The sequence below is a fragment of the Tigriopus californicus genome, chromosome 12, assembly GCF_007210705.1.
Source record: "Tigriopus californicus strain San Diego chromosome 12, Tcal_SD_v2.1, whole genome shotgun sequence".
NCBI lineage: Eukaryota > Metazoa > Arthropoda > Copepoda > Harpacticoida > Harpacticidae > Tigriopus > Tigriopus californicus.
In genome coordinates, this window is record NC_081451.1 from 11,219,197 (window position 1) to 11,231,670 (window position 12,474).

The 12,474-nt window shown below is 39.1% G+C and overlaps 1 protein-coding gene across 1 annotated transcript; it reads left to right on the plus strand.

Annotated features, from left to right (window-relative positions):
* Positions 1-3,203: 3,203 nt before the first annotated feature.
* Positions 3,204-4,145, plus strand: LOC131891681 (uncharacterized). The gene is made up of 2 exons (XM_059241309.1): positions 3,204-3,728; positions 3,793-4,145. Exons 1-2 carry the CDS (start codon positions 3,237-3,239, stop codon positions 3,808-3,810), a joined length of 510 nt encoding a protein of 169 aa, XP_059097292.1. The 5' UTR covers positions 3,204-3,236; the 3' UTR covers positions 3,811-4,145.
* The last annotated feature ends 8,329 nt before the right edge of the window (positions 4,146-12,474 follow it).

The following is a 12,474-nucleotide window of genomic DNA, read 5'->3' on the forward strand; positions in this document are numbered from 1 at the left end:
ATTTGTCGGCGGCATCATTGAAGCCCAGGTTCCAATGGTCAATGGATAATTCAATGGAATTTTGGTTTGGCAAAATAAATACTGAATAAACAGAAAGGTTACTGTTCCAAATATCCGCTATTTGTTTTGCCTTACATATTGGGGTTGGAGGGGCGAACCACGCCGGGCCAGCAGAGCTAGCCATCGCATCGTCCGTACATAGTTCCGATAGGCAGTGTTCTATTCCGTATCAGACTGGTTCTCCGTCTGTGGGTGTGGTAAGCGTCTAACTGTTCCTTGAGAAAGGTCAGAGAGGACCTAACAATGTTCATTATTAGAGCATGTTATGTACCAAATAATTGCCATGACGTCTGACTCGCTTTTGGATGTACAAAATACTAATGATGTCCTTTTCTTCTTTCAAAGTCTACCTTTAAATTTAAAGAATGACGAAAATTACTTAACACTTATACAAGATGTAAAAACGCCTGTATTCAAAGCAGCACTAGCAGATCAATTTTTTAACCATCTTAACCACACATGTTACGTTGTGCCTCTCAAATTGGTCGCTTTTTATTCATCTTGCGACATCCAATTATTGGAACAACCTTTTTCAAGCTGATTTACAAAATGTTTGTCAATCTTTTTATTACTTGATTAGATTGGGCAATTTCATGAAACAATTATATTTCTAAATGGACTAGTGCTCAAGTGCGACAAGAAAAAATAAAGAGGTGACTACTCATCGTTATGCTTTGAGCAATCATTTGAGCGTGGTCAAGCAAACACATTGGATATCAGTTTTAAGCTATGCGGATTGAAATGCGACATTTCCTTTTGGTATTCATCTATATGGTGGTTCTGTTCCACATTGGAGTTGCCCTTGACCGCTTGGGTTTCCTTCCCAAAACTATTACGTCATCCACTTTTGAGAAGTTCAAGATCGAAGAAATTGCCAAGAAACCTGGGTTCGAGACTAAAGTGAGCGAATTAGAAAAATAACTCCTTGAGCATGAGAACATCTATTTTAGTCAGCCGTTCCAATGTGCCATGTCGTGCGTTCATTCCCACGTCTGCTCTCGATTTCTGGAGGAGGGAGAAAAATGCCACCTTCTTGCGCGATTTGAATTCCAGCAAGACTTGAATGACAACGATCCTCCTTTAATAGGAAACGACTCTCTTGTTACAATTGAAGATGAAGAAGGCAAGTCTTAATGAACCCATCTGGTGCATGAAGCTCCATAACTTTCGTGTCTCCTTACTAGAGGGTAGGAAAGAAGTGCTAATTAGGCTGTTTTCGGACAAGGCACATTTTTTGATTTGAGGTATATTTGCTCTAGTTCAAAACATTGACATTTTCGATACGGAAAATGTGTGGACTGGAGTAGACGCAAATGCCCATAGTGGTTACAAAATAATACACAATCGCGTTCTTCGGGGGAAATTTGATGAGTTTGATAATGGAAAGAGAGCAAATACAAATGATATTCGTTTCCGCACATTTCTCTACGCTGTAAAAAATTGGGGATAACTGCAAGTTATTGATTCGGCTTGGGTCACTTCATGTCTCCAATTATTTGTGCATGTTGTAAGATAAGCATTATTGTTTATTTATGCATTTGTATTTCAGAACTTCTTGTAAATTGACTCAGTATTTACCATTTCAATTGTCAATTAGAGTTCTCTTTCGAGAATTCGAGTACACAACCCAAATAGCAATAGGAGTAGATTTTTTCTCTACCTCGCAAACCGAAAAAGGAGATAAGCCGCTGGCTTTCAAGGTGGTTTTAAGCCGTACTGTTCCAATTTTACCAATATGAAGCGCCCTTACAAGGCTAGCTTAAGAACATCAACAGTTTTGATTTCGCTTCTACATTGATATCTTTGCACCTCATCTTTCATTTGATCTCTATTCGACCGGTTCATGGTTTTAATTTACAAAGGTTTTGCAGTCTCATAGTTTCCCTCGTTGGTCAGAAAGTGAGGTCAAAAATTGGTCCAAAACGGTTGAAACTTGTTTTGCCCGCTAAGCAGTATTACAACTTATGAATTATGCGAAAACAGAAAATAGGGCCCCTTATAACTAGCACAGTTGGTTAGTTAATCGTAAGATGATTCTTCAACAAATTTAATACACACCATCTAGCACGTGCGGTGTTTTCTAACAATCAGGATAGTCACAATTAAAAAGACTGCAGTTTAAATTTACGCACTTAAGATACATCAGATATGCATAAATCTTTGCGGCAAAATCGTTCGATCAAATCAATGAGCTCAGTTTTGCATAAATTATCAATGGTGCGGAACTATTCATATTTAATAGCCATCAATTTCTAAGTTCAGTATCTTTTTTTGTATAACCAACTCTTATTTGAGGTAAAAAGAGAAAACTCCAAAACATTTGTTTGTTCGTGTTGCTTGTGGATTCCCAAGAAAACCCCTCAAAACCTCGTTTGAAAATATAAATAAAAGGTGCAAAAGTTGTTAGAGTTTTGGGACATTAAAATAGGAAAGGGAGATGACGTCATCATTAAATTTTGAGAGGTCGTTCAAACTAGTGCCCTGTATTAGAAGAGTACGACAGTGAGTTCAGCGCACCACTGCGGCAGAATTTTGAACCTTCAATTCCGTTCCAAAACACCAAGTTTAAATGCGTCCCAGTCCACACCAAACTCGTTTTTCTTAATGTTATTGCTTTAAAGGTTAGTTTTAAGGTTGAATTTGCATTTCAGACATCCTTAAACGTAAGTTAATGTTTTAAACACCACTTTATGCGCCACTTTGTCCATTTTCTGGGGGAAAAGTGCATAATCTGAATTTGGTGTTGCTGTGATTGCAGGTAATGATGCCTAAAGAGTAACTTCAGCCTTATAACTAACCAATAAGCGATAAACATTTAACAAGATGCGTTTGGTTTGGATCTGGGACGCATTTAAACTCATTGTTTTGGAACGGAATTGAAGGTTCAAAATTTCACCGCAACGGTGCGCTGAACTCACTGTCGTACTCTTCTGATACAGGGCACTAGTTCAAACCTTGAGGGCTAGTTGTTTATTCTTGAAGGATCAAATCCAGTTCCAAATCATCTATTCATGAAAGAAATGGTTCACGTATCATTGCACTAAAATGAACTGTCACAGTTTTACTGATTAAAGCCAAAATTTGTGCTGGCATAATCAGACAGCTGCTACTTAAAATCAAAAATCTTCGAGTCCATTCAACACATCACACTTCTTTCAACAGAGTGGTCCCACATTATGTTGTTGGGAGGAGTTCTCAAGGATGAAGGTTCAACTGCTGGGGTAGAGGTTTTGAATCTAAAAACTATGAAGCAATGTTCGACCTCGGCGCCACTTCCTGAGTCTGCGTTTGGTGCTGCCTTCTTTATTTTGGGTGGTCAAGTTCATTTGGTTGGAGGATACAGGAGTCAAATCGACAAGAGAGACTTGCATCTGTTTGACCTCAAATCCCGGACATGGCAAACATCCGACCTCTTTCCAACAAATCTGGCCGATGCTGTCGTTGCCCAAATCAGCCATTTTTGGGTCCTAATAACAGGTGGAAGTGACACCCCTAACACAACCATAGTCCATGTTAATGGTTCTGTTCTCCCTGGACCTCCACTTCCCTTCCAAATCATGAGACATTGTGCCTTAGGTGTGGATGAGGAACACGTCTTTATCGCTGGAGGGTCTAGAGATGGCTTGGGGCCGACAAAAGAGGCTTTTATCCTCAATTGGGCGGATCAGGTATGGGTCAAACAAGAGCCAATGAACATTGAGCAATCGTTCACGGTTTGTGAGACTTTTATAGACAAAAACAACGAGCTGAGTATTCTGGTTGGCCAAGCTAACTTTCAGATCTTCACATGGTCAACAAAAACATGGCGCTCTTGTCCGGATATGTTGGAAACTTACACCTGGGCAAGAATGTCGAAATACCGAGGGGTTTTGTATCCTTTTGGTGGAGAAACGAATCAGAAAGTAATGAATACAAGAGTTTACGCATTTGATCCAAATGATGAAACGTGGACGGAAACATCGTTAAGCATGAAGACAGGACGAATCAGTTTTGGCTTGTTAAAAATTCCACCTGGAATTGCGAAATGTTGAGAAAACAAATGTTCTGTGGTTTTTTTATTGATTGAAAAATATAATTGAGATTCATAGCAGTTACAAATTTATGGGCTATTACCTATTTAGTAAGACTCCATTAGGCTTTGTCACAACAGAAACTTACGAGAGGACCTCGACTTTTTTTCTCGAGTTGGGAATATTGCGAAAAAAGCTATGAAAATGCAAAAACACTTTATAAACCGAAAAGTGAGAAAACTTTTTTAAATCCCAATTGATTCACTTTTTCAGTAACAAAATGCTTGGCACACAACTGTATCGACAAGGTTACTCATTGAGTGTCTTACTTGTAATATTTGGCATCAAGACACTGTTTTAGTGATACGGATGATATGGTATACAAATAGGGCATCTTTGTTCAAAAACTGGTTATGGTTCTTGCTTCGATCAAACTAGAGGGCTAGTCAGAGAAGCGACACTCAGGGAGATTTCTGAGATTTTTTGCCTCCCTGTGGCTGCCTGGTGTGTACCACGGGGATCAGCTTTGAACACCTTTGGTTACGTGATTCTCAAAATCAAGTTCCGAATTGCAGGAGCCAGTGAGTTGATGGCTCGTTTGTCTGCTTTGATTGAAACTGCGTAACGCAAGAAAAGTCGATCAACCCGACATCCTGCTGCCCAACTACCAAAATGTGTTCAAAGCAAAGTCTCAAGTGGCTTGGTTGGAGTGACTTTTCTCTGACTAGCCCCCCTAGATCAAACCATGGAGGTCTGAATTTAACTGGAGGTCTTTCAAATTGTCGTCGAATACATCGGTATGCTTTGATCTCATTAAGAAACTGGACTAAAACGGTGACTTAAGCCACGGACTTCTAGAAATATGGACTGCGAATGAGCTTCCCGGCAAATCGGCCTGCTCTTGGTCATAGCCACTCTGAGCCACTTTTCGAATTAAAGTAATAAAACAAGAAACGTAGATCTTTTCAATTAACGTTAGGTCAATTTTATATCATTTATATATAAAGTCGATCGTTTCAAAGTTATGTTGTCAAAATCTTATGTAGCTGACCAAGAGTAGGCCGAAGATTCAAATTTTACATAGTGTTTACTACATAACTTTGAACATGTCTCCTGAGCTCCCTAAGCATAGATTTAGGCTCAAATTAGGCTGAGTTCATCTATTCAACAAGATCTTATGGTCGTATGAAGTGCATGTTGTTTCACCCGTTTAGCTTAACCTCAACTTTGACAACTTTGACAAGTTTGATTTGAAATGATTGCAAAGATCTTTGAACCATAGAAAAGAGGGGACGAAAATTTTTCTATATAGAACATCCTTGAGCTACAGCGTAACACTTGTCGTGTTCATCTCTATTATTTTCAATGTCTATGGCGAGGGAATCTGGATGGCTTTGATAGCGTGACTAAGATTTTTTTCTTCAATTTCTGGTTGGGAGGTTCAGTTCCATAGTTTCTAAATTTTCCGTTTTACTATTGGGGTACATTTGGCGGTGTCAAATATGTCCAGTGCACCTTTGTCCATGATCAAACCCATGATGTACAACACAACTGCAGTTCTCTTTTCCGCTGACTTTCTCAAACAGAAAAGGGAGTTTGATTTGAAATGATTGCAAAGATCATCTGGCTCCAGTTCATGAAGTGACTCAATCCCCGCCAATGCTTTTTGGGCCCCAGTGTCTAGCACGAAATCAATGCCGCCCAAAAATCGACCTGCTGAACCTTACCGGATACTCACTCAGGATACTCACATGTTACCCGACGAACGCTGTGGTAATTGCCAGAAGTGAAACAAGAACTTTTCGGATTTTTCATTTTGTTGGTGTACAGGGTGGACGGGATAAAGTGTTACAAACAAAAGCATGCATTGCCTCTTTGAAAATTGCTCTAGATACACCAAGGCCCGTATTGCCAATTCGCACTTGAAGGAGGACTTTAAGTTCATTCTCAAGCGCCAAGGTGGACTTGATGATAATTATTATTGAAGCCATATTTTCAAAGATATTCAAGTTGTGCTTGGCTGAGTTAAACTTAGTGAATGCATTTTGACTAAAGCAGGGACAAATTTCTCATTTTCATACCAAGTGCCCAGATTCGAGGACAAGCTTAAACTCAAAAAACAGTCAAAGAAATCGTTTTGAGCCTAGATGCCTTCTTGTATGTCAACTTGAATCATGTTAGAGTTCCCAATGAGTTCGAATTCATGTTCAACCCGTTAAACCCAATTTTCATCCACGTTTGAGCTTCTTTTAACGTCATTCCCGATTCCCAAGACTGGTCTGGTTAATCTTGGAAGATTGCACTTGGCAGTAGAATTCAGGGTAACTAGGAACACGGCTCGTCCAAGTTTGGATTTTCAGGCTGCACTTTGAATCAAGAATACTGCTTTTCCAAGTCTGCACTTGAACTTCAAGCTCATAAGCTCAAGTTCAAATCAAGAATACCACTTTATCGGTCAGAAGTACTTCAAGTAGGGCCTTGTACTTAAATCAACACTGGCCCAGATTCTGGATTTAGGCTCTTCAAAGAATTCCCTTTCAGTATCAAAAAATATTAGTCAAATTGTCCGCTCTTGGCCAAGAATATTTATTGGAAAATGGTTTCATTACAAAGTGAATGCCGTTGGCAATTGGAGGTCGGCAGCTTCGAAAATTCATCACTTTCCAAGGTTGACTAACTTTGCTTTTGGCCAATTCTTTAGTGAAGTCATGTTAGGTAAAACATTCTCTTTCGCATTAATCTCAGCCACTAATTTTTGTTTGATAAATGATAATTCAATGATAGATGCAACTATCTCTTGTGAAATCTAGCAATGGGGCAATTTGTAGTTTTTTTTGCATTTGGGCCATTGTCAAGTTTACAGTACATAAGGGATTTGCCGACATTAGCTTGAAAGTTATGTACTGGTCTGAACGTTTTTTCCTTCTAGCCCAGAGTATGATGCAAAAATGATTCTAATTTTGATTGATTCTGAAACAGTTCCAAAAATGTCGCATTGTAGTATCCCTTTTGGGCAAAATTATTGACTGGAACATCTGAAACTTTAACCTTGAAAATGACGATTTCCGTTCAGTTTGAATTTCCCGCCTCTATCGCCTTTTCACTTTGATAGGGATTGCTTACTCCTTTGACTTTGCTTACCTGCACTTTCAACCGATAACAGACCTTGTTTACATTCTGGTTGCATTTTGTGACGTAAGGTCTCTGAATCCTAATTTATTTCGATGCTGTGGGGAGCACAGAGCATATAATGACTAGACTTCGCATAGCGCGAGGAAATATGCGAACACTTGCCTTCATCAGCTGGTACATAAATTTTGTTGTACAGTGACTCATGCTTTTTCATCGGCCAGCGTGGCCGGATTCTAAGTGAGTTTTATGAAGACCCAGCGATTGTAGGTCGTTTCTTCTGATCATGCACTCACCCTTCTCTTTTTTGGTGTACAGATCTGTCGTTATGTGATCTGTGGTAGGGAGCCGTTCACTAACAGACAGGGTTACGTCATTTTGAGCGACCCGACCATACTGATCAAATCTGTACACAAATCGTTCAAGCCAGGCATTCACTAAAGATTCTTAAAGAAAGATCAGCAAAGGTCTGCTGATGCTCCGCCTCTCAGATTAGACGTTTTTTCTGTTCAGCCCCTTATTTTCATCGGTCGAGTTTTATTGAGGGCTGCCGTTACTTATAGGTACTTCTCCTAAACAAAAAGCATCATAAATCGTTGAGTAAACAAGATTCAAACCATTTGTATGCAGCAATGGGAAAAATCGAGATTGATTAAATATCTGTCACAAATGGCAGAAAATGCTGCAAGGTGGTCAAAAATGATTGTTAGTGGTTGGAATCTGAAAATGACCTTGATTCTAAAAGGTGTCAAAGACAAGTAAGATCAAAGGGTTTGATCGTTTCGATTTCATTTTTACGAGTCCAGACTCGAGTTCTTTCTAAATGGCTCAAGTCCGACCAATTTCTCCATGTTCGAAAAAAGGACTCTTGTGTTCCTGAACTTTAGCCCGGAATCGTCCCTGCATTATTTGATAATGTTTTGCTCCTAAAATGTGTTACTAGCCTTCAAACGATTATAAGAGAAGCGTGAGGTCTTATGAAAGAATCAAGCAACCATTATTTATGAGCAACATCCATTAGCCTACCTGATGTGCCATCACGAACTTTTTACAACCCCGTGCCTAAGCCATCATTTCAGGCTTCTTGTGGAGACTGACAACGATATGTTTAAACATGTCGATATATAACTCCTTGTTAAACTTGAAAGACGTATCGTCCTTCTTTTCCGTTCCAAAACAATATCGGGAAAGTCTTGAATATTGATCATCGAGTCGAGGAGAGCACTTATTTAACTAATAGGATCAATCTACCTGAGACCCTGATATTCAAACCAGTAACACTGAGTTTAATCCTTGTTTGAATTTTTCAGTTCAGGTCTTGTAGCACTTTATGACCCAAAAAACTGCCATCCAGTGTCACATTGGTGGATTGCAATTTGTCGGCAGAGCTTTTTTATCGTGTTGAACAGCGCAATCTGCCGCGTCTATGTGCAGACAAACAACATAGAACAACAAGGAGCGTAGCGAAGGACTATGGCATTTTAACCTCTTGTTTGCGAAAAGTCAAATATTGTGCTATTGAAATTCAAGGGCTAGTCGAAAGACATTCCAAGAGAAATATAAATTGGCAGGAATCCAAATATTAAATTAATCAGATTTTTAGTATTTACAAGATTTTTTAAAACCGTGATTGATAACCATTGGCACATTTGCATGTTAGATTACTTTGATTATCAATCAGTTCCTTCTTTGACGTTGAATGAATAATTTTCGAGGCTTAATTAACATGAAAACTTGTATCTCCATGTTGGGGAAAATGTAGAATTAGGTACGTTTGTGGCACTTAAAGTGCTTTTAGTCTCGGGGCAACGTAAAAACAAATTGAACAAGAATATAGTCTTTAAAATCATAAATCAAAGGCTCGGAGAAAGGTGCATTTAATTGTGGAATCCGATGGGCAATGCTGTTTGCAAATGTTTCGATGCGTTGTCACACACACACAAGATTAATTTCTTGCATAATTCTTGTGTGGATGTGCCATTTCACCCATGCAGAATTTGAAGTGCTTTCCAGAAGGGTTGGTGATACACATATTTCAATTGTGTTATAAAGCAAACGCAATGAGTCAGTCAACGAATATTATCTTGATAAAACCTGGTCTTTTAGGATGTTCTCGTTTCTACGTTTGTTTGCCTGCACATGGGAAAAAGGGCTCCTCCACCTCAGCCCTATGAAAAAGGACAAAATTCCCCTCCCCATTGCCCTGTCATAAAAAGTCAAGTTAAATGAAAAAAAAATTCAGTTTTGAATCCAAAGAGACAAGCAAGGCAAATTGAGGAGGCAAGCGAACCCTGAAGAATAAGATTCTTCCATCAAATTTTGGTAGTATCCTGATTTTGGAATGTACACGCATTGATTTCCTTGCTTTCATTTCCATAATTGTGAATTTGACCACTCGCTCAAACTAACCAATCTTAAAAAAACATCTCAATGTGCTATTTTGATACCATGTCTTTTTTTATTGCACAAGTTCATTCCCTCAACCTCCATCGAGAAAGAACTCAAAAACGAGCGAAACCATGTTTTCCCGAATTTTCGTTACACAATAGGGTGACTTTAACGCAGGAAAATTGGTCAAATATTCCCGTTTACCATTGACTTTACTCTTAAACTTGGATAAAGCCATAGGTTGATAACATTCTTCTACAAATTATTACGTTTATGCTCCCTCTTTGCCCAAAAATCACAAGCTAAAAAGGCAGGTAAAAAGGATACATCAAATGTCTTATGTCACCACACTAAAAAAGCTTCTGGATTAAATTCTTCATCTGATGGACGCAGGGAAACTAATAACAGGGTCCGTAACCAGAAAACAACGAGTTGAGAAGTACCAGGGCATAAGTAACGAAAATCAGTAATTTGTTCCTTTATGCGAAAAACGAACTATAGTTTCATAACATTTTAAAATTGTGTAATTACAACGACCCAAAAACTAAAAGAATTACTTGTTACTCGTTCCTTTTTCAGCTTCATTTATTTCAATTTCCTTACCTCTGCTGGAATTGGAAAGCCAGCAATTGAAGACGAGAAGTTTATTTATTTTACTAACGTAGGAAGTTAATTGGCAATATATTTTGATAGATTTGGAAAAAGACCTAAGTGTTTTTCAAGAAATAAACCAAGAAGAAGAAATTTTCATAAACTTATTCATATAGTTACGAAAGAGAAGATTTTTTTTTGTGAACTTGTAGCCAAAATATGTTTGACTTTTATCAATAATAATCATAATCCAATGATGTGTGATTTGCTCTTGCGTCGCAAATATCGTTTTGTCTACACGGCCTCTTTGCCATTGAATTGTAAATCAAAAGGCTTTTTATAAGCAATTTGGCCTACAGGGAGTTAAGGGTTTATTCTGAAGTTTTCGGATACCATGTTCCTCCAAACTTGAATATTTTAAAAGCTCAAATTCCAAAAGTGAACATGACAAGGAGTTGATTGAGTACACGGAAGAAGACTAGGGAAATAGAAATTCTGCGGTTCTATTTCCGGATACACCTATAAGATGTCCGGAGGGTCGGTATCCTTGAAAAGTACAAAACAGCCTGGTTTGGCCCTAAGTACTTATGACAGTGAATTTGTGAGCTTGACCAAGTATATTCAAAAAGTTGTGTGGTATCATTATTTTATGGTTGAGAACCATACTAGAAGATTTTGAAGAAAAACCAACATTCTAGACAACCTTCAGGGAGGTTAACGAACCAAAAGTATCTCTTGAGGAGAATGGAATGTTTTAGAACGGAAGCAAGCACATACAAATATATATCCTTTTTATATTTCTGTTTCGAAAAAGGAACTATAATTTTATTACATCTTAAAACTGCGTAATTGTAACGACCCAAAAACTAAAAGAACTGTCAGGACGTTATTGTCATTCGTCAGAATGTCATTTTTTGTGAAAAGTTAAAGGATGGATCGATAAAATTGGAATGTTGTCCCACACAAGACGTGGAAGTTGGCATGTGTACGGAAGCGCTGCCAAGTCCAGTATTCATCCACTTCGAGAGAAGTATCCGATTAACATTCAGTTCGAGTGAGGGATAGTATCGAAAGTCATTCGAATTTGCATGATTATTTTGTACATATAGCGTGGTGTTCTTTTATTTGGTTGATGCTGTCGGTTTTCTTCTGTAGGTTCGGCCTTCTGAGATGTATTCAATCGTTTAAGCCTTAATGCAGGGTTTCGAACAATTGGAGTGCGTCCTTCAAGGTGGAATAACTTGAAGGCTTTCACGTCCTCGGATCAGCATCTTATTGAAATCCGCACCGTAAGACTATCCATGCCATGAACTGCCTGATCTTGTAGTCACAGATCAAGATGCTATAGAGGCCATCAGGGATTTGAGACTCTCGAGCTCCCCCGGCCCTGATGGGGTGACATCTCAGTTTCTGATGAGATGCTCACTGGTTCTCGCTCCTGTTTTCTCGTACTTGATGCGTTGCATCTTGGACCAGGGCAAGTTCCCCTCTTCTCTGAAGGTAGCTCATGTTGTTCCAATTTTCAAAGGGGGAGATAAGTCACTCCCCTGTAACTATAGGTCGATTTCTCTCACTACGAATATTGCCGAGGTGTTTGAGAAGATCATGAAGCTCAAACTTGTTGAATTTCTTGATATCCATGAAGTCCTTCCTCCTAAACAGCACGGGTTCCGAGCATATTATGGCACGGTTACCCAACTTATTGAGCATAAAGAGCAGGTTACTGAGGGACTGGAGAGCCATGAATCAGTCGATGTAGTTTATCTCGACTTTGCCAAGGCCTTTGACATCATGGACGTTTAGTTAACAGCCTCCATGAGATTGGGATCCAAGGCAAGGTTCTCAATTGGCTAAGAAGTTTCATTTGTGGTAGGAAACAATCAGTTAAGGTTGAGGGATCCCTTAGTGATATACATGATGTCAAGTCAGGTGTTCCCCCAGGGATACATCTTAAGGCCCCTCTTGTTTATAACTTTCATTGCCCCGCTTTAAAAGCTTAGTATTACTGCCAGTCTCTTTTCTTACGCTGACGATACGAAGTTAGATTCGGGTAGGAATGGCCAAGATTCTAGCCATAGGCCGATTTCTCTCACTTTGAATATTTTTTGTTTTGTTTTTGGGTACTAGGGTCGGAGGGATGAGCCTCGCCTGGCTTTGTCCTAATACTTTTTCCGACAGGAAGTGTCGTGTCCGTATCAGTTTTGTTCTCCGTCTGTGGGCAGGCTTAGCGTCAAAAAGTTTCCTTGAGAAAGGTCGGGGAGGAGATTCAATCCGGGGACCTCTCTCGTACTAGGAA